Genomic DNA, 23,337 nt, shown 5'->3' with positions numbered 1-23,337 from the left:
CTGTGTTTGTACTGGTCGGGCACAGGAATGCCCACTCCCTCCTCAGTGGGCAGCCCCTCTGGCACCACCCCCTGCACTTTTTCCAGCTTTTGAACTTTTGCACATATAAATGATTGTGTCTAAAAAAGTATGTTTTCCAGTGCGAAAGGATTTTTTCTGCCATGAAATTTGATTATGAATTGTGGCACCATGTCTGTGGTTCCCAAATTAGTCCTATAAGGCATCCCAAGATCCTGAGACCCACATCCTGAGATTTTGCTCTGTCTCTATGCGGACATAGCTTCATGCAAATATCTGGTCTGTCTGGGGTCTCTGGTTTGAGAAATGCTGGCTTATGCAAGTCTTATGAGAGGTAAATAATAATGAACATAATGGAATGTCTTTTTACTGGATAAACACATTTACCCGTTAAAATTAACCTGCATTTTTGCAGGCATTGCTTGAAAAAAAAACAAGATAACTATTTGGGAAGCATGTAGCCAAATCATTGTCAACCAAATCCCAGCAATGCTTCCAGTAGAAAGTGTCTATGGAGATATTTACCCCAACAAACATGACACAACATTTGTATAATAACCTTAATTAAAAATAAATAAAAAAATGTGCATGTTTGCATTAATTTATCATAAATTCGTTTCTCTTTTGGATAGCCAGTGTAACCTGTAAAATGTTTATTAGTTTCTGCATTCAGAGTCTGTTAAATAAAGTTATTTACATAAATACAGACAGGAACATACTGTATAAACAGATACCACACACATTTCACAAAGAGACCTGAAATCAAGTTTAAATTAAAATAGTGTTTATTTTTATTTTAAAAAAGACATTAAATACAAATTATATTTGAACAAAAAAACATTTCCTTTCTTAAAGAAAGGCATAGCTGTGTAATATCTAGTTTAGTAAAATGAAAAGCTTTTTAAAGAATCAAAATTCTTTTAAATGATAAAAAAAAAGAAAATACAATTACCCGTGAACGGAGAGATCCTTAAAAGTGACTTGCGGCGAGAAGTGGCCCTGGCATTGCACAACAGAATGTGGGTGGCAAGTTTTTTTTCTTCTGTACATCAGCTTTCCCTTAGCTCTGATATTATCTTAGCTGCAGATGAAATGTTAGCTTAGCATCAGCTGAATGTGAACATTCACTTTGTTTTAGCTTAATCTTGAACAATGTTCTAAATATTTAACTTAGCCAACGACTAACTTCAGATCAGATAACACTTAGCTTAGATCTAGTAGTTTATGCCAAGAGAAGACCTAAGAAACCTGAAGATGTTTTATAGTACACCACTCTACCAAGAACAGAACCATTCCTTAATTAATCGCTGAGATTTTGCACACTGCACTGTTGACAATATATATATATATATATATAATATAATAATATAATATATATATATATATAAAACAAAAATAACTTTAGTGATTATATTCCCAAAAACATGCTGAGTTCTATCTATTCACTGTTGTGCAATCAATGAGTCACTTAATTCTCAAAAGAAAGAAAAGGTTTGGATCAGCTTATATCTCTTTCTTCGATAAATAACTTCGGTCTTTTAAAGTAATGTTCACATGCCTCTTCATACACATAGCTGGCCAGAAATAATATATTTATATATCACTGTGGTCACGCAAAAACCTTCTATCTCCGAAATGGCAACTCTACAGGAGTTTAAATGGAAGTCAATGAAAAAAAAGATTTTATAAAAAGGTACATTTTCATTTCTATTGGTCCATTCATCATACAATTCTGCCAGATTCACATTATGTCAAAAACTGAAAAAAGAAAATGGAGATATAAGGTAATTGCGTGACAGCAAACATACTCAAATAAAAATAACACACAAGTTAAAGGAAGGAGGGCCAATAGCTAAGCATAGTTTTATGCTCTTCCCCCAAAATCAAGTCATTCAAAGAGAAACGGTGTAGCACCAACATTTCTTAAGTCTTTAGTCTTTATCGTATGTGAATTTGTAGTGTTTGAGAGGGGTCTTTTTTTTGGGATGTCAGGGGAAGGGTCAAGCTTTTTGGCCGATTCTGTGCTACTGAGCTGCTGGGTGGGTCACCTCTCCGGGGAACCCTCCACTTTTCAAGTCTTTTTTCAGGAGGTCAGACAGAGACAGAATAAGACCAGACATCCTTCCTGTAACATAATAAACACAACCTATCCAACAGGGTCACCTGTAGCCTTGTCGTTTGTGTAAAATAGCTGGACAATATGTAAAGAGACAGAACACTCACTTTCCACCTCTAACTGTTATTTGTCACATTTCGGCACTGAAGAGATTAAGGCATTGATTTGAAAAAAATAAAAAGAAGAAGAAGAACAGGAAAAAACGACAACAAAAAAACCTGCCAGTGATTATTGTCAAGCTTTGGAGTGCACCAGCTATGCAGCGGCAATGCAAGGTACTGTCGCATTTCCGTTACATTCAAATATTTGAGAAGAATACCAGTGCCAATATAAAAATGGCGTATAAAAATCAGCATTGCTACTATTAAGTGCTCTGTGATCTATATTAGTGCATTGAAGATGTGTGCTGTGTATTATATCCATCTGGAATCTATTTGGAAGCATGCTGCAGGCTACAGCTTTGATATCTTACATCCTCTTCTCTTTCCAGCTGAACAGGAAAACAGGCATCAGAAAGACATGCAACAAATCTTCCAAATCCTTAACAAGGGCTTAAGTGAGCAAGTGAACTTAGAAGCAAATACAGTGAATAAAGGAAAAAAAAAAAAAACAGGAACAAAAATTGCGCTGAAGTGACTTTTGTAAAGGTCATTCAGCGTGATTTATAAGGTCCTGATATGGCATAAAAGAAAAGAATTTTGTAATAGATGCTTGTACATGTAAAAAAAAAAAAAAAAAGTATTATGACACGGCCACTGTTAAAAACCGGAGTAGCTGTTCAGCGAGGGGCCAAAGTGCGTCAAGTGCTTGTGCTTCAGATGGAGCCAATGGCAGGAGCAGACCCGGCACTACTGAGCATGCCCATATTTTATTCAAACAGAAGGTCCTACACCAGGCAGTAATAGGAAGCCTTTGGAAGGGACAGGGGGCTATGAGAGAGACAGTGATAGTCATGGCAGTGATTCAAAGAAGGCTCTTCATTTTACCAGAAAAGAGAAAGGGTTGACTGTATGCTGTAACCCAGACATGTACGCGTAGGTTATATAGCTCTTGTACGCATACGAACACAGTGTTAATCTTGGGCATTTTAGAAATGCAACGTGTGGATGTCCTTTTTGTTAGCGTCTCTCTGGTGTCCTTTTCGGGTATAATCCAAACAGGACAAGAAGAATAGTGCAGATCGTCATCTCACCCCTCCCCCTTCACTCCCCTGATGTGTAAAAGTGACCTGGTCTGATGAGTTCTTTGCTCCAGCGCATAGGTGAGGTGCTCAGCAATAGGGCAGCACCTGTAAAAATCTCCCCTCCCCCCTTTCACTGTGGATTCATACCATACCTCCACCCATCTCTCCATCTTCTCATTTTTTTTCCAGGTTATAACAGTGGACTTGGCCTTGTTCTTTTCCTTCATAGCCTGGCAAAGCCTGTCCATACTTGTCCACACACCAACAGTAACCTCTTCTGCGGCCTTTGGATGGACGACACTGCAGAGGGAAGAAGAAGGTGGACGTTACATTAGAAGCATGTACAGTATATGTAAAGAAAACATCCCCCTAACGCAGGAAGAGAGAGGGGCGAAAACACACATTTCTCCCAGCATATCTCACCCAGGTGACAGGGAGTAACACCAACACTAGAATCCAGAGAGAGAGAGAGAGAGAGAGAGAGAGAGAGAGAGAGAGAGAGAGAGAGAGAGAGAGAGAAAGAGAGAGAGAGAGCTATCTATTTAAACAAGTAAACATTTATATCTGATGGTTGTTTTTAAATAAGTTACTAACTTGTAGGGAATTGGTGGTGTTTAAGAAAGAGTGGGAAGCGTATACTTTTGCTATTTTTCTCTCACTCTCTCTCTCTAAATCTCTCTCTTCTCTTTCTTGGCGGTGAGTCAGAAACGTGTGCAAATCAAACATCACGTCCAGGGGAAGAATGCATTGCCACTATTAACTCGCTGGGTATGTAGAGGGAGAGAGAGAGAGAGAGAGAGAGAGAGAGAGAGAGAGAGTAAGTCAGAGACATAGAGAGAAAACTGACTTTGGCAATGGGGATTAACATACACAGACACACACTAGAGCAGACAAAATGAAAAAAAAAAACAAAAAAAAAAAACAAAAAAAAAGTGTCTGTGTGCATGTGTTAGAAGTGAATCGTTGGCAATGTTATAAGTGTAGAAGTCGCTATTCCAAACTCCCAGGATTTTAGTGGTCATCACAAAAGCTGCTATAGATAAAACTATCTTACAACAATAAAGGTTTTTAGTAGAATTTTGAAGAAATAAGAATGACCATAAAATGACATCCTAAAGCTGCTACAAAGGGGTTCACTTGCCGAGCATAAGACCCATACAAGCAAAGCAATACTCCTTGGAGATCTTGAAAATGAACACTTATTCCTGACAATGCGTACAAGTGGGAATTCCAAACATTCAAAATTCTTCAGTTCATTGAGGAAAAGTGGGTACCTTGATACAAATATCAACAGATTGACAGTCAACATACAGATTATTGTCAGTTCAGTCTAACAAACTAAAAATCACTGGTGTGGATTGTGGAAAAAAAGTTTTGTTTTTTTATTTGCGGGATAGCATACACAGATTCAGAAAGTGACGTTTTAATAAGCACAGAGTTGCTTGTTAGATTCTCTACAGCACAAAGTGACCAATTATATGCATGATAGTGGGGGATAGTGGGCATTTCATTGTTTATAGAATGTTTACTTTAATATTAGGTGTTAATCATAAGTAACAGAATGGTCGTTGTTGAGAATGAGGACAAGAGGTCCACCATGGTTGCAAAGGTGAATTTGACCAAAGGGTTTTTAGAACAGCATTTTAGTGCACACTCAAAAACAGTGCACAGCATACAGCTTCCACTCTTTCAAGAACTGAGACCATGATTGTCAGTGAATTTAAATGTGTTATGACTAGATAAAATAATTTGGAATGACTGGTTATAACAGGCATATCAAGGCATTAACCACAGTGATTTCACACATGCACTGCCATTCCAAGTCACTCCAGACTCCAGTCTGACACACGATTACCCACCAAGTTTCATGTCGGATCATTTTTTCAACGTGCAATTAAGTGAGTGTATGTTTGTATTGAGATAACAGTTAAAAGTAGCACAGAGTCTACCTGGTCATTACAGCAACTCATAAAGCCATTCAAAAGATGCTTTTGAAAGTTTTACATTTTGAAAGCAAGATTTTGTTAAAATGTTGGATTGTACTAAAAACTGTATCAACTGTGGAGAATGTGATGACCAGATGCAGTACCATGCCCCACACTTTTGTGCCTACAATGTTTAACTGTACATTACACTGCCAAGAGGGAAAAGCTCCAAGAGGTTGCGAATGGTTTCGAGGAACTGTGGGGGTTTCCTCAATGCGGTGAAACAATACATGGTTTGCACATTCCTTTAACGGCTCCACCATAAAATGCGAAGGACTATTTCAATCGTAAGGGAATGTACTTTCTGTAATACTGCCAGCTGTAGAATACACTTGGAAAAATTTGTGTTTATGCATAAACACCACCACACACAGCATCCTTTACAGTATTAATTACACATATTAACTTGTGTTAAATAAACGTGATCTAAATGCTTTATTCACAAACTGGTGCAATGCATTCTGTGTGTGTTTACATGTGGCTTTTCATGTAAAACTCGAAGATGGTATAATCACTCAATTTTTTTGGAAAAGCAAAGAGTATAGGAATAACTTATTAGTATTATTACAGCTAGTTTTACTTGTTTCGCAACTGGAGCTACCGTATCCTGTCCTACTATCCTGTCTTACTGCAACAAACACTAAAAGGACTAAAGTCATGAGCCAGCTGTACGTAACTTGATCTAAAAGTGTAACTTTACAGGATGGCTTGGGATCATAGAAGGCATTACCTCCCACAGTGGACAGCACAGTGGGTGGTAATGATTTTCACCAGCGGCATATTGCTATAACTGTGTGAACTGTGTGTGCAAACAGACAAGACGAGTCCCCACACACATATCCCACAGGCCAGTGCAGCAGTTTTGGCTTCTGTATGACATGGCAGAAGTCACAAGACACAATAGAAGTTCTGTCTCATGACCTTTGGCATGTCGGTGAATCGCTATATCTTTCAGAGGATCAGTTTTAGTATCTTCTGAACTGAAGCTAGTTGCTACACACTGAGCTGTATTTGTGGCTGTGCCATTTAACTTTGTCATTCATGGCTACAGTTAGATTGGGCCAGTATGTTCCCTCCCATAGCAAGGAAGCTATTCCCCATCCTTCAAGCTCTATTTTTGTGTCTGTGACATCTAAGTGCATCTTATAAGACTACAACTGGACTTTCCCTTGCCTTAATTCATAAGGTAAAAGGTGCCCATTCACTGGGCACTACCAAATCCTTGAACTGCATTTCCATTGGTGTGCACTTTTGGAAACAAGCTATTTGTCTAGCTGTAACTAAGCCTGTGACAGATTTGCTTCTTTGTTTCTTTGAAAATGATCATTTAAGACTTTGTCAAAGTAGTGTTTTTGCCTGAACTGTAAAACCACTGGATTGGTCACATCCTTGGACCAGGATGCTGTGGCACCCTAGTTAGCCTGTCCAACTGTCTTCCCTCCACTGCCTTTATCCTGGGAATGCCAGAGAGAATCTAAGGTTGCCATTACTGTGCCTTCTTGGCACATGGCTAGTCTGTGCAGTTGTCTTCCCTCCACTCCACTTCCTTTATCCTGGGAATGCCAGAGAGGATTCAGGGTTGCAAATTCCATGTCTCATTGGTACATGACTAGCCTGCCTACATAACAGCTGTCTTCTCCAGACTTCCGCTTATCCTGAGAATGTCAGACAGGATTCAAATTGCAACTGCTTTATTGCTGCTAGTACCCCCATGACGGTTTCTTCTTTAGAATCCTCAGACGAAACCATCAGAAGTTCCTTCAGAAGTTTAAATTGGCCTTAATTTACAATCTACACTCTTAACACAGTGCTTTACACTCAACACACACCAGCACTCATCCAACATATACCAATGAAAAGTGACAGCCAATTAAAACTGTGTTATTATTCAAGAATGACCTGTCTCAACTGTCTCAAAACTGTTGAGTCCTTAATGTTTGAGACTTTGTTAATGTTTATTATCATCTTCTGTCAGATGGAATGAAATAGAAGACCATCTAATTTGTAACCCTGGACATCAGACGTCACCATGGAATGACTTTTATGTAAGTGGTATACTTGTATTACTGGTCACACCTAATATCACTGCAGACATGCAGAGGACTCAGATGATATCTGGTTTTAAAACTTGGCAATGTTATAGAAATATTGGCAAAGATGCATTTTAATTAAAGCTTATATTATAGTAGTATTCACCGTAATTCAATATCAGTCCCCAAGTCTGTGTGGTCATTTCAACCTTGGGTAGCCTACATAACAAGGATGAATGGATACTGAGGCTCAGCTCTGATGCAGGCAGGGTCTTTGTGTTCGTGAAAACGAGTGAAAAGTGTGAGGGTATATTTGGCTCTGCTAAAATATTTGCCCTACACCGTTAAAGAGCTACCAGACTATTTTAGGAAACTGGCATCCACTCAAAGTCATCTGGAGCTTATTACACACGCACACACATATACACACATACACACACACACACACACACCCTGGGGGTGCTGCATATTTTTACAAAAATGTATTCCCTCAGGCATGCATCTAGAGGAAGACACATGAAAAAAAAAACTTTTCAGTGAAAAATGGTGCTAGAGAGAGAAAGAGAGAGCAAAAGAGACGAAGAGAGGGAGAAAGAGAGATCAAAAGAACTTTTATAGAGAGAGAACCAAATTAAAATACCTCAAGCAGGACAAGAGCAGTCTGGGAAAAAAAACCAGAGCCTTCATTCCGGCCTCCACAAGGTCATCCTCTAGCTTCCTTCTAATCATCTCTTTTTTTTTTTTGCATCTTCTCTACTCATCTGCTTCCTTCCTTCCCTCATCCCATCACACACTTTTAGCCTTCCCGTGCTTTACAGAATCTTTCTCAAAAACGGCATAATAATAGAACATTTTTAAATGTTACGTCTATCATATCTATCAGTTCAGCACAATCACATGTGCTTCTTTCTCTGTTTCATGAACCACTGAATGAAAGGTGCATCTGGAGGATGTGAGAATATGCTGTGGGTTTCTATGAAGTTTCTATTCACTGTCACTAATGACTAATACTTCAACACAACACTGGTTACTTTCACTTCTGCTCAGGTAGTATCTCAATGAATTATATTAAAAGTAATATCCAAACATTTACACCTTAAAATTGCCTCCAAAAAGCTTCAAAATCATTATGATGCTCAATTGATCTCAAATCTGAACCATATTTGTATAAAAATATGATATAATAATACTGTAATGATTCAGTCCACTTGCTTCTTTAACTTTTAGTGTTGGCTTATCCAGAAATGATCCTCCATCAGAGGAGGCTAATTAAGTGCTGATTACACTTCCTGACTGTAGGGAAAATCCAGGAGCAAGAAATACTGCTTTAAACAATAAAACTTTTAATCCCACAAGTACTTCTGAATTTTCGTATATAATTATGTAGTAATTATAATAATAAGTCACTAATTGGCATTGTTATGTTTCGCTGCTGAGAGCTGCTGGTGCTCTTAATGGCTTTGCAATTAGTCACAACTGTAGAGTTTTTTTATTTTTTATTTTTAATACCAAAAGAGGATTACAATGAAAGAATAGCTTCTTAAAAACATATTATGCCCATGCTTATTAAAACTTAATGTATTAAGATATTATGTTGCCTTTATTTAGTATTCTCAAGTAGATTTTTTGATCAAGTATGTTTTTACTTGTGTTATGGGTGACAATAATTCAATATCAATTGCATTATAAATGTTTAAAAAAGATGATATGATATTTCTGATATTTTAACATGTATGGCATTTATGAATGACATTTATCAGAATCTACTTTCATATTGCTTATATCAATATTGTTATAAATTATATGGCATTGGCCAAAATATATTGTGATTGTCATGGCCTAAGTGGTACACAAACAAATATAGGTCTACATCCATATACAATTCCTGAAGATTACTGACAGGGCGTTTTTTGTGCATATAAGCATGCACTGCAAATATATGTATGCATGTGTGTGAACTTGTTTTTGTGTGTGTGTGTGTGTGTGTGTGTGTGCATATGTGTGTTAAAGAAAGCACCACAGAGGCATATTTAGGCAGCTGAGCGTACCCGTGTCAGTGCGGCAATGGCCGGAGGCTGTTACACAACGGACCTGTGTGTATGCTAAGTTTGTGTAATGTGTGTGAATGTGTGTGTGTGTGTGTGTGTGTATGTGTATGTGTATGTGTATGTGTGTGTCACAAAGCAAGCCTCAGTCATCGCTGGCCCATAATGATGCCCTTATGGGCAGCAGGAAGGCGGAAGGGCATTAAAAGCAGCCACAGGGTAAACACAGACTCATAAAACACACACACACACACACACACAGATGCACAATATGTGAGTGTAACAACTGCATGAGGACAGGAAAAGTGTCTGTTTTTTGTCTCAGGCACTGAGCTAGTCACTGTGTTTTCAAATGCAGATGCGAGTGTCTATCGGTCAATGAGTGGATCAGTTCTAATTGCATGTAAATGTTATAAATACAATAAGATTAAATACGCGGCTGAATGAAAGTAAAGACTGGGTATAAAACAGTCACTTAATAAAGGTTACCTATCAATTAAATACTCATTCATACCCTTTTATAGTGCATTGACTAACAGAAACAATCTAGAATTGTAGCTGGTGCTTTTATGCAACTTAATGTAATACAAGTTAATGTAATATAAGGAATATAGCCTAATGACATATTAATCTAATGGTATGAATGTGTGCACTACAACTGCCGTGCAGTCGTCTGCATGTGGTGCAACAGTGTTATCCAGGATGCTATAGGGCTGCCACTATGAGTGGGAGGTTGCAGGTTCAGATCCCTGCTCATGCAGGTTTGCCATCAGCTACCGGAGTCCTGAGAGAGCACAATTGGCCTCGCTCCCTCCGGGTGGGTAGATGGTACTCTCTCCCCACATCACTCCAAAGGGTGATGTTGATCAGCACAAGGCGTCTGTGAGCTGATGTATCCGAACCGTCGCTGCGTTTTCCTCCGAGGGCGCTGTGATGCTACTCGGAAATGCTGCATCAGCAGCAGCTCGAAAAAAAAAGGCGTAGTCTGACTTCACATGTATCAGAGGAAGCGTGTGCTAGTCTTCACCTTCCTGGTGTGTTGGGGCATTACTAGTGTTATGGGGAGTCCTAATGAGTGGGTTGGGTAATTGGCTGAGCAAAATTGGGGAGAAAATCGGTAAAAAATATGCAATAAAATATATATATATATATATATATATATATATATATATATATATAAAAAAGAATGCTTTGCTATCTACAGTGAAGTCAGTCATTTTTCTTCACACTTTATGCTCAGTGAGCTTATGCTTCATTACACACCAAGGACTGCAATTTGGTAGTACCAGTGGTTCCAGGTCTAGTTATGACAGGTCTAGCTACAAAAGTATTAAAATGCTAGGAAGAAGCATTTTAATACTGTACTGTACTACAGTACAGTAGCATAGACAAAATTTAGCATAGCAAATTGACTTTAACCCTTGTGTGGTGTTCATATTTTTGTTACTCGTTTACTTTGTTACTTGTATTTAATTCAGCAAAATTAAGCAATTTTACATTAAAATGCTTTACACATGCTTGCTTCACCTAGATTGCAAAAATATAAACAGCTTACATGGTTAATATTTGCCCTTTACCTTTCTTATGTTACATTTCTTTCAAAAAGTGCTACTCTTTTTTTATTAGTTTTTTAATAAAATGTAAAAGAAAATGAATTAAACTCAAGATATGAGTAGGGGTGTACAGTGTGTGGTTATCGAAAATGTGTTTTGATATATGTTTTTCACAAAAAATGAGCCAATGCCAAAGAGTTTGCCTTACAAAAAATATTTTTTTAGTATCATTTGATGAAAAATGAAAACGGGTCGCACAGACCCGAACACCACACAAGGGTTAAAAGACATCAGAATTGTTACTTTTTTTACAGCACCCTGGGCAGGTAAATGCTTTTGTTGTTTAGTAAGTCGCTATCATACAAAAATAGCCTTTCCTGACACACTCTCTATTTTAGTTTATAGCTCCTTATTATTGTGGTTTAGTGCGAACTTTGCATTTTAATTTTCAAAAATGGAAGGAAAACCAAAACTAGGAGTTATCTTGGTGGATGTTTGGGTTAGTTAGATAACTAACTTATATCTCAATAACAATATTATGCAATAGTTGATGTAATACAGTTTAAGCTACACTTCCAAAGCCAGTGTTTGCTACAGTGCCACCCTATGGCAGAATAATGCTTCAATAGAAAAAAAATGTAGAAAAATAGAAAAATAAAATGTTCTTCTAGTTCATTTAATTAAATGTAATTTTAGAGGCTCTCAGGGGTTATTCAAAAGGTTCTGGATTTCAAAGGACATCAGTACAATGCAACTTGTTTTTACCTGCTTTTATTGAGAGGCTCAAAGCAGAAGCCAAGTTCTCAGAGTTATCTCGCGTCTTACAGTCACACTACAAGCATCAGCAGCAGCAGTTGAGGAGCTGTAGGACTGGGCTGAGGTGGCAGGTCAGGGGGGCAGAGCGAGCCTGTGGCCCACAGAGAGGACTCCCAGCCTGGGGGTGAGATGAGCCTGGATGGGGTGGGGAGGGGCCAGCATGCCTGGCTCCACTCGCACACTAAGCCAATTCATATAATCAGAGCTAAAATTAGCCGGGAGTGGACGACTGTGTCCTCCAGGGGAACGGCCTCCAACATACATACACACACACGCACACTCACATTACTGATCTTATTCTGGGGTGCCCTAAGCACCCAGGATATCTGCAGTGTGCATTTGTATGAGAGGGCCTGTGTGTACACTTGTGTGCCTTTTTGCAGCCATTGAATGTTTATCGAGACTGAAAGGTTTATGAGGAGAAAATCCAGTCTCCTCTGACTGCACTTTTTTTCCAAAACCATGCCTCTAAGCTCACTCTTTGCTTTTCTCTCTCTCTCTCTCTCTCTCTCTCTCTCGTTTATCTCCTTCCCCTCATTAATTGACTTGTCAGTGCATGACTTGCAGTCTTATATTTGCAGTCTTCGCTAGTCCCTCTTGTTTTCTCTTGCCTCATACTTGATCAGGGAAGCAGAGCACTATTTATCCCATTAATGGAACATGCTAGATTCGTTCAACTTAATCTGCAGAAACTGAAAAAAAAAAAACACTTTCAATTGAACACAGCAAATGTGTGCTGACACATCTTTCCATTCACTTCCTAGGTGAGTGTGTTTGGAAGAAACTTCAGCTTTACATTATTAAAGAAATACAGGGAATTAAGATGTGTTGTGGTCTAAAGACAAATGTACTGTATATAGAAGTCAAACACAAAATTCCAAAGACAGCAGATCCCTAAAGCTCCTCACATATAGCTGTAAAACAGGTACAGCTGTGGTCATTAACTGTCTACCTTTCAACATTTTTCACCTCCAATCCAAATCTAACACGTCCCATTCAGCCGGTTCAGCCCACAGCTTCAGCACTTCTGAAGGCGGTAATGAGATGTGCCATGTGGGGTCAATTAGCAATTAGTGTTTGGAGCTAAAGTCTGCAGAAAGGAAGATCTCTTCAAGACCAGGACTGGATTACACATCTCAACATGCCCAGCCTGTTCCTCAGTCCTACCTTTCTTCATCAAAGAGACTGTAGGAGGAAATGCTTAAGTCTAAAGATCTTAATCATGGCCTTTTTTTGGTAAAAGTTTCCTGCATTAGCTTTCAGTTCATAAATCCACAGGTTGCACAGAGAGTCTTCCAGTTGCTTGCTTTGCGTGGACAGTAGTAAGGTCATGCCAGGGACTCTCTGTATGTATATGTTGTGTACAGAGCTGGGTAGAGCAGCCTACATCCACAGAATTACTCAGTCAACTGTGCTTTTTCAGTGGTAAAGAAGTGAAAGTTATGTTAGGGGTTCTGCCCAAGGACTCTTAATGACTCAGCATAGAATGTCTTTCCAAACAAAGAACTTTCTGAATATATGGAGCGCATTGGCATTGCCCACTTCTCCGTACCGACTGTTGTAGAAAATTCCTAGCAATTTTCTGTGGTACTGCACTCTTCCATATAACCATGTTTGTTTGTTTTTTTTTAACAATATATCGCCTGGAAAAAAATAAGAGGCCAACTAAAAATGATGATTTTCTTTGATTTTACCAAATTTAAAATCTCTGGAATATAATCAAGAGGAAGATGGATGATCATAAGCCATCAAACCAAGCTGAACTGCTTGAATTTTTGCACCAGGAGTAAAGGCATAAAGTTATCCAACAGCAGTCTGTAAGACTAGTGGAGGAGAACATGTCAAGATGCATGAAAAAAACTGTGATTTAAAAACCAGGGTTATTCCACCAAATATTGATTTCTGAACTCTTAAAACTGTATGAATATGAACTTATTTTCTTTGTATTATTTGAGGTACGAAAGATCTGCATCTTTTTTATTATTTCAGCCATTTCTCATTTTCAGAGCTGTATTTACAGGTTGTTTAAGGAATCAGTGGGGATACATTAGTGGAGATACATTGCAGAGATCAACTTGTCCCACATCAGTTCAGTTAACTGATTTTCATACTCTTTTCTTCCTCTCTGTCCTCTTTCCGCTGCTCACTGCATGAGTCAGAGAGGAAATGCTGTAGAGCTGAATTTCAGTGATCGGCCTCTGTGTCCCAGTGAGTAAGACACAGTTCAGTGGGTTCAGAATCTGTGCCCCTATCAGTGATGGCAGGAGCTTCCTGTTCAGCAAGCCACTGAATAATCCTGTTTGCCCAAATTCACCCAAACTCATTAAGCATGCACAGACCCCAGCTTTGACTCATCCTCTTAATGGAAAGTGGTGAGGGAGGGGGGGGGTTCACTGACTCACACATTTCAAAACCTCCCCCCCCCCCACACACCCCACCCTGCCATCCTTCTCTCATTCAGAAGCACTCATGCAGACCAGTTGATACAGGTCACATAAACATCAAGCTGTTTGTGATACTGGTATAGTCGGGCGCCATAGTAACACTCACCTGTTTCTTCTTGTAGAAGCCCTTTCTGTCACAGTTTGGAATGCGGAAGAATCGGGGGTTCAACACATTGGATATCTTAAGACTCTTCAAAACACTCTCCATCTCCCTACGACACGGGCCCTTCAAACACACAAACACACACACACACAAATATAAACACAATCAGTCCAGAGTTTACTATACGGAGCACGGAATCTCAGAAATGTTACAAACTCAAAGCCTTTTTTCCACTGTTTTTCCATAACAGATACAGCCAGGCTCCCCATAATGGCCCACACTGAGCGGAACACAGTGTTCTATCTACAAACTACTTCAAATAAATCCCATGTAAACATGCAAAATCTATAAAAGGGGGATTTAAATGCAAAAAAGCGTTTTATTTTATTTCAGACATCTTCCAAATAATAAGAAATACCCCATTATATTTCAGTGCAATTAAATATTGAATTAAATAAAACATTTCAAAAAGTCACACACAGAGCTATGAATTAGTCATATAATATACATTAGTTCTCTCCAAAGGACCAAGAATTCAGTTTCCACTATAGACTGATGGATTAGACTAGACAGAACATGCTCAGTAATCTTTATTGATGATGATGGCAGCAGCAGAATAAAAATGCTAAATCTAATCAGGAGGAACGTAATCGTGCAGTAGGACAATGTTCCATAACACACTGGCAACACAAAATGGTGTTTGACTGGAGAAGTCAATCACTTGGTTCTTAACCCATCTAGGAAACTGGCGTAAAACCTAAAACTGCAGTAAAAAGAGTAGAATGCAATAATATTATAATTTGCTTTGCCAGTACTGTGTAGAACAGAATCATTGGGTCTTTCTCTAAAACACCTGTACTCATGCCCACTTTAAAAAAACACATCTATTACTTTCTGAGATACTTTGACCTGCTGCCAAGGGGTGAAGGAGCACTTACATACTCAGTCTCTCTTTTGGACTCCAGACTGAAATTGTGGATGTCAGTGTGGACGCTGCTGGCCACTGACTCCACTTTGTAGCTCTGGCTGTTCTTTGACTGCTCCTTCTGAATTATGCCCAGTTTGGTGTGCAGCAGAGAGCCTTTAGGCTCCAGCACTGTTCTCTGGCTGCCCACATCAAGCCCTGAATCTGTTGCTGTGCGCTGCGCCACCTCAATGCCCTCGGTGACCGTTGCCACAGTAGAGTTGGAGAGACGCTCCTGTTCTGGAACCACATGGCTTTCTGAAACACAGAAAATGGAGATAGGTCAAGATCAGACATGTTTATATGGGAACACACATAAATAAACCAAAGCTTCACACAAAACTGTTTGTGAGCTGTTAATGAACTGTTGAAGTCATGGATTACCTACAGCTCTGGGGACAGATTTAAAAAGAGGTTTAGAGGTTTTGTTAACTAAAGCATAGTCCCCCAACATCAATTTAGCAATCAGGTTTGATGAGAGAGGATACTTGGGAGAAAAGAAAGAAGAAAGAAAAAAGAAAAAGGCAGGAAGCCGGCAGAAATTGGGGTGGGGTGATGAGAGAGGGGTGGATGGGGCAGTGTTGGTGGTATTTATAGTCCTCTTGGAGTTGGATCCATTACAGATGAAAGGAAGACCACCTGACCGGAAACTTAGGCACCAAAAACAGATCCAGGGTGAATGCCAGGGGAATCACACAGTTAATTCCACACATGTACATGTACAACACCACCTCTAGACTAACTATAAAGCCTTCAGTTAGGGGTAAGTAGACAATATTGCTGTATGCCATCTATACCCAGCTGCAAATGGTACAAATGGTTACCAATGGTACAAGTTTTCTATATCTTTTCAATCTTCAAATCTAAAATAGACAAGAAACTTTTGCACTCAGTTTATGTTGAGATGATATACTTTAAACACCATTGCAGATAGGCATGGACACTAAAAAAGATAAAGCAGATAAAGAAATCACATCCAGAACAATGGGGAAACTTCAATAATTCTCATAGAACAATAGAAAGATAAAACTAAAACGGCAACAGCGGGAAGATGAGCTGGAAAATCACCAGTAGGCCAAAAAGATATGAGTACAATTAGAGTGATACAGCTAGTAAAATCAGAGACAGACTCAGCTCGGAGAGTGGAAAAACTAAGTAAAACCAGATTGAAGGCCAAAGCGTGTGTGTGTGTGTGTGTGAGTATGTGTGTGTAAGTGTGTAAGTGTGTGTGCATGAGTGTGGCTATACCAGGACTGTAGCCAATAGTAGCACTGCACACCCCAGATAAACCATGCCCTCATTAAAGCATGACATAAGGCCAAAAAGCAACATCAACAACAGCATCAACATAAACAGCCATGTGCATGTCTAACATAATAACTGATCTCAATGCCAACATGTAATCAGAGACAAGTGCGCTGAAATCATGGCATTAGCCCGCTTTCTCTGTTTAACCCACTGTAATTTCACTACAAAACACAAACGAGAGTCACGTCCAGGGCAGGGCCGGGGTGGGGGGCAGGTTGATGGGGGAGGGTGCGTGTGGAGCACCATCTAATTCAGGAACCTGCAAAACATCAATATTTATCCCCAATGTAAACTTTTATAACTTTTTATGGACTTTCCCAGCAAGACTTAAAAACACTTAACCTCATGTATTTGTTCAATCCTGAACAGGTAAACAGTTTAACATACAACACACACACACACAAACACACACACTCACGGTTACTTACTGACTCACACAGACACTCACATTCGGAAATGGGTATAACACACAATTACGTCATTCACCCAAACAACATTTACATGGAGGAGAGACACAAGGTCAAAGGTTGTGAGGGTTATCAGGACAAATATTCTAAATGTGTATGGTGTGTAGTGATTGTGTGTGTACTGCTTTACATTATATGTTCATTATATGACTGCACAGTTGTCATGATGAGCACAGAATTGCAGACACGTGCAGATACTGATAAAAATATATGTTTATTATAAAAATAAACAGATGTAAGTCGTGGTTGATACAGAAAACAGTTAATCACCAGAAACCAGAGCAATGTAGACAAAACCATACCATAAACGAGAGACAGTCCAGAGTTCATACACAAGAGATCCAATGTCAGAGGTAATCCAAGAGGCAGTAGTGAAAACACAGTCCAGGTAATACACAAGCAATCCAATATCAGAGGCAAGGCAATAATCGGCGTCGAGAAAACAAAGGCAAGGTCATACACAAGATAAACTGAGACAAGAGATATAGAACGCTTTGTAATGAGGAGAACCTACAATACGCGGCGTGGGTGTTTGTGTGGAGTGCTCTTTTATAGTGCCAGTAATCAGTATTCAGGACTTCCTGGAGGAAGCAGGTGAGGTGTCACATGATCAGGTGAGTGCGTGATGTCAGCGGGTGGTGCATTCTGGGTAATGTAGTTGTTGACCTGAGAACCTCCGTTAGAGCTGGGTGTGGAAGGGACAGAGGAGCTAACAGCACCAGACGTGACAACAGTATATTTCCAATTTAAATAAATACACATTCACTATATGTCCAAATGTTTGTAAACTCCCCCTTTTAATAAATGTGTTCATCAACTTTGGGTTGCACCCAATGCTGACACAGAAGTGCAAATGCACACCTTTAGCTTGTCTAGTCCCTATAGAGAAGAACTGCCAAATCCACAAGTAGATCATATTCTGAACTTATTGCTATCATGTTAAGTGTCGACTAAAAAAGATGTAAAGCCGCTTAGCTGTTGAAATGATGGTGCTTTATCCATTAAACTTTGGATGATCTATTTCTAATGGCCTCAGTGGCCTTCTAATGCACTTGCAGTGTTGACTAGCTTTACAATCCACATGTATACTAAATCAGGCAAAACTTAGAAAAAAAACATCCATCCAACTGTCAATTGATCTGTCATTTCATCTACACCAATTCATTGGTTGATCTGGAGCCAAGTCAGAATTATTGGGCTCAAGGCTGGATTATCTGCTCATCGGGGTGCCAGTCATATATCTAGCAGCATTTAAAAATGAACAATTTAACCAGCACATGATTTTAGGAGAAGACAAGAAGACCAGGAGGACCAGGATGCATAGTTCACTTCTGTAGCCTGACCTAAACAATACTTTACTGTTCCATATTAAAGCATATTTCAGAAATCTGAAATTCTAAAATTAGTATTTACTCTCTTTTTTTTAAAGAACCTTGGTTTATCCAGCATTAACATCTAGTACATTTACACCACTGGAACAGCTCTGCAGTCATTTCCAATAAAAAAAAAAATAAAGACATTTTAAAAAGCACACAACATCATAAAGATGCAACAAAATAACCATGACAGGACTTGTTAACCACAAAGTGTAAATCATGCCAGTAGGATCTACAATAGGTAAATTACAGTTTAAGATAAAGCAAACAGAATGCAAATTGCACACTGGACATGCATTTTTTTGATCAGGTCAACTCCCACTGCCATTCACTATCAATCAGGCTGCCACTAAAAAGATGCTACACTACCACTGCCCACCCTTAAAGCTTTAGTGAAGCTACGCCAGGCCCCATGCTGCCACCCAGACCAGGCAGTCGCTAGCAAAAACATCATAACTCATGTGTGCCAGGGATGTGGGGTGGGAGCAACGAGTACCATGGCGACGCAGCCCTGCTCGCTGGTTGGCCGAGGCATGTAATTACCATAAAGTGTGGTATGATGGGAAAGGAGCGCTGGAGAGACTAAAATTAAAGGCCAGCAGAAGGACAGAATATGAGGTAAGGCAGTACAGTAAAATGCTTGGCGCCCCCAAACTGCTTTTTAAAAGTGACTCTGTGTCCTAACAATAGCTGTTGTGTGTGTTACATTGTCACGGTTGATTGCTTCAACACACCACTGCGGTCTCACTGGCAAGGCAATGGAGGGGCCATAGCACACTGTTGGCTGGGGAGGGGAGGGTGGCTTGTATGCTAACTGAAATCACATACATGTTAAAAGCACTAGGTGCTAGTTTAGGCCTATGTGTGCTAAAGTGTGATCTGGAACAGTGCCTCAGTAAGCAGTTAGTGCATGCTCATACAATTGCCCTCTGGTCCCAGATAGACTACCTGTCTGCCAGCAGAAGGGTCCAGTCTATGGGTGCAGACTTGTCATTTACTGAATGTTTTTTTTTTATCCAAAACTCTGTCAGAGTCACTACGTAATGCTATTTTTAGTGGTGCACAAATATACAGTGCACTGCACCATGCACTTCAACAGGTAGTGCGAGCACAGTAGTGTTACACACTGGCAGGCTCTTTGCAAGGTCGTCCAAATGTGGCAGGCAGATCAATTCATGCAGTGTTTCTGAGAAATCAAGAAACTAGAGATGCATGTAATCCTTCAGTACTTCACAATCTGTAACAAGCAGTGCAAAACTGTACCATCTACTGTAGAGAAGCCTCGGCTTTTCAGTTCAACTTTCAGCTTTTACTAAACAAAGTATTTGAGCAGGATTAACGCTGTGAAAATGATATGAACACAACTGTCTATTACAGCTCACCTCTGAGTTGAGATTAACTGCAACAGTAAGAAGTAACAGTTGCCATAACACTATATTACTTATCTAACAGGCACTGCAACTGAACGGAAGATCTTTATTTGTGATGAAATTGCTGTAATAAGAAACTGTCAAAGCCAACCATTCACTGTTTGATGAGAAGTTAATTGGTATGATGCAGTTTGTTACACTTCAAGCTGTACATAAAGCTGCTGTGTCTCTATGTTTTACACTCAGTTGAATAGCCATAAACATTTATTCTTTATATTATAAGATATAGACTATTGGTACTTATTATTTTCTGACAAATCCATTATATCTGGGTCTCACAGACAAATATTGACCTATTTATCGAAAAGCTAGAGTTACCATATTAATCAAAGGGGTGGACATAATTGTATATGTTTTATTCGGCACAGTAGAGTTGATTATATACTAGTTCTATTGTATTTCGTTGACTTTTCTGTAATATATATTAGTTTGTGGGCAGAACTTCTCTATTTGGGCAGGTACGCCCAATGACTGGTTGACTTACACATCCATTTCTTAAATAGGTATTGAAAGGTTCCATAGGCAATTTTTTTAAGGGGGGGGGGGGGCAAATGGATTTTAGATAGTGTGACTGTTAAAAGCTTAAACCGAACTCTTCTGTGAGGAGGATGCACGTTAGCCTCTCATTGTGAGTTATTTAAGATGGTACTGTTTCACCCACCTACAGAGGAAGGTTTCAATAGAAAAAAAACACTTATCAATCTAAATACTGTCAAACATCACAGATAATGCTGTTATGGGAATACGTTAGCTTAAAGCTTAGTCAGTGCTACATTTAACCAGTTTTAATGTGTGCCCTGCACTCAACTACTCACAATCACTTTTGCCTGAGCTGCAGAGGCACTGATAGAAGGATTCTTCATCATATTCCATATCATACACAAGAGCAAAGTCGCAAAACGTTAATGAACATAAGTGTTCACATGGGTGAAACCTGTTCCCATGGCAGAGTTCTGGCCTTTTAATCGCTGCTGGTTTTACAGAGTGAGGGACTGTGATTGGTGGAGCGTTTCATATGAGCTACATGCTGCTAATGAAGGTGCGCGCTCGCTTCCAGGACCAGTCCATGCGTCCTTCATTCACTTATTCATAAATACATATACACACACACACACACACACACACACACACACACTCCCAAAACACACCGATCTCTGCTCTTCTCCGCGTACTAAAAATACGCGCATGTGGCATTCTTAACGATCGGGTTGGCGAAGCCAAACTTTAGCGCGCGCACACTGTGTACATACACACACACACATGGATCAGTCTCTCTCTCCTTCCCATACACACACTACACACACACACACACTGCACACCGCACGCATAAAACAGCATAGAGGGGTTGCTGTAGCGCTCGCGCGGAAGCGAACAACGGCAGCAGTGTGGGGCAGTTTCACGGTACAGTCCGTCGTGGGGGATTCGGGGGAGGGTGAGGGGGTGGTGGAGTGGTGAACACGCGGTAAACAGCGGCGGCTGCGTCATGCCGGTGCCTGCAGAATTAAGCAGCAGCTTGCGGGACTTTACTGTGTATACTGAGTCTATAACAGTGAAAGCGATACAGCAGCCTTAAAGTGCCTTTTTTTGTACTGTGTACTGTGTGCAAAAGTGCATATTCGCATTTAAACGTTCATTGAAGTGTTAATCTAGCTGCATCGATCACGAGAGAGCAGTCTGAATAAAAGAAGCAAAAAATAAAATGTAAAAATAAAAAAATAAACAACAACAACAAAGAAAGCTCGCTGTGTTATCTCCTGAAACTGAAATGCAAGAAATAGATGCGCATTTTACTAAGACAGATATAAGCTGTCTACTTTGTCTTTTTCTATCCAATGCAGTTTGCAGTTTATTGTATCTTCAGGGCATCACATTTCCTCCAGTGAAGTGGCTTCCGTTAGGAAATTTCCTCACATTCTCACACAGGTAGATACACCATTTACAGCACTGCATTAACACACTTCTTCAACCACATTTAATTTTCTTTACCGGGAAATGCACAATTTGGGACACTTTCTATCAGGGGCGGCACAGAAGGCACTTTGTAACAACACACTTTTCTATTGGATGGGCAGACCTCCACCCAGATTGGCGCTTTAAATAATGCGCACTTCATCAAATTATCTTAAAGAAAATAACCCGAAAGCTAAAAGCTCAGATAATTCGTTTATTTCTTTAATAATAACCTTTTTTGTAAAATCATTAAATGTATTCTTGTTATTTTATTAATTTTAATAAAAACACAGAACATATTGTAAAAGTTATTGGGGAAAGCTTGTAAACAGCATGTTTTTTTTTTTTACAGCTTAGGACAAATTTGCACGGGTCACACGCAGGTACACAGTAGTCACACAGCACACACATACACTGAGAGGAGTTATGGTGTGTCAGGATAGTTATTATGTGTTGTTTCTGCACTCACCGTTCCCGCGCGCCACGACGCCTCCGGCCGGTTTGTTGCGGGGCGCCTTCGCGCACACCCCGCGTCCCTCCAGCAGCGCCTGTAGAGGCTTGGTCTCGCCTGGTCGATATTGGCACGTGAGCCCCGCGCCGCAGCGGCCCGTGTACACACCGCACGGCTGGCCCTCGGCAAGCGCGCACGTCATGCAGCAGCCGCAGCCGGGCTCACGCACGCGCTCCGCACACTCGCGCGGCAACGGCTTGCACTGCACGAGCGCGCCTTCGTCGCACGGCTCGCAGCGCACCACGGGGCCCGAGGCGCGCGCCGTGCGGCCGGCAGCCGAGGCGGCCGCGAGCAGCGCCGCCAGACAGAGCGCGCGCTGCGCCGCCGTCATCTGACGCGCGGGGGAGAGGAGGAGGAGGAGGAGGAAGATGGTGAAGGCGCGAGATCCGGGGTCAGAGTGCCCTCCTTCTTCAGAGTAGCTTAGAAAAGCGCTCGTGAAGGAAAAAAGTGCGAAACCGGCAAAAAACAAACAAACAAAAACAATAGCAAAGCCCGGCGTAGCAGAGCTCGGAGCGCGTGCAGAAGACGGGGGAGTATCGGGGAGGGGGATCGTGTGTCACGAGAGGGGGTCTCTGTCACGTCGTTCTGGCTCGGCTGTACACCTCGCCTGGGCGGCTGCGCTTCTCCATCTGTAACTGCGCTCCGCTGCACGAGCGCGCTTTATACGGGGCAGGAAAAGCACGCGCAACCAAAGTCACACCCCCCGGTATGAATTATGTAGCCCGGATCCTCGTTCTTAAGGGACCGCGCACATCCTTCGTGGGCAAACTGCGCTGATTAACGCTGAAGCAACTGTTAGCTGATCTGCTCTGCTCGCGCTTTGTTATAGACGAGTGTGTTGAAGGGGGACTAAGAAAAGAGTGAAAGAGTGAATGAATGAGGGGTGGAAGAGTGGAGGTGTGCGCGCCAAAGTTGCAATACGAGCCACGAGAACGCACACAGTACAGTGCAGCACAATTACCCGCAGGTTTTTCAGGAAAACTCCTTTTTTTGTATTGTCCAAGAACGTATTGTGATATGACAATATAATTGAATGCC

General features: G+C 40.5%; 1 protein-coding gene across 1 annotated transcript; it reads right to left on the bottom strand.

Annotated features, from left to right (window-relative positions):
- Window positions 1-780: 780 nt before the first annotated feature.
- On the bottom strand, window positions 781-22,947 carry igfbp3 (insulin-like growth factor binding protein 3). The gene is made up of 4 exons (XM_022686394.2): window positions 22,258-22,947; window positions 15,232-15,515; window positions 14,297-14,416; window positions 781-3,617 (listed from the first exon to the last, which is right to left on the bottom strand). The coding sequence occupies exons 1-4, from the start codon at window positions 22,628-22,630 to the stop codon at window positions 3,492-3,494; spliced, it is 903 nt and encodes a 300-aa protein (XP_022542115.1). The 5' UTR covers window positions 22,631-22,947; the 3' UTR covers window positions 781-3,491.
- Between the last annotated feature and the right edge of the window lie 390 nt (window positions 22,948-23,337).

Source organism: Astyanax mexicanus, chromosome 1 (genome assembly GCF_023375975.1).
Source record: "Astyanax mexicanus isolate ESR-SI-001 chromosome 1, AstMex3_surface, whole genome shotgun sequence".
NCBI lineage: Eukaryota > Metazoa > Chordata > Actinopteri > Characiformes > Acestrorhamphidae > Astyanax > Astyanax mexicanus.
Note: the sequence above shows the minus strand (reverse complement) of the source record. Positions and strands in the feature narration are given on the sequence as shown.

Excerpts from the sequence above, each read along its gene's own strand:
- igfbp3 (XM_022686394.2), bottom strand. The coding sequence starts at position 22,630 with ATGACGGCGGCGCAGCGCGCGCTCTGTCTGGCGGCGCTGCTCGCGGCC. Across the intron at positions 14,417-15,231 it reads CCAAAAGAGAGACTGAGTAT|GGCCCGTGTCGTAGGGAGAT; the intron begins GTAAGTGCTCCT and ends GTGTGTTTGAAG. Across the intron at positions 3,618-14,296 it reads GCTTCTACAAGAAGAAACAG|TGTCGTCCATCCAAAGGCCG; the intron begins GTGAGTGTTACT and ends TTCCCTCTGCAG.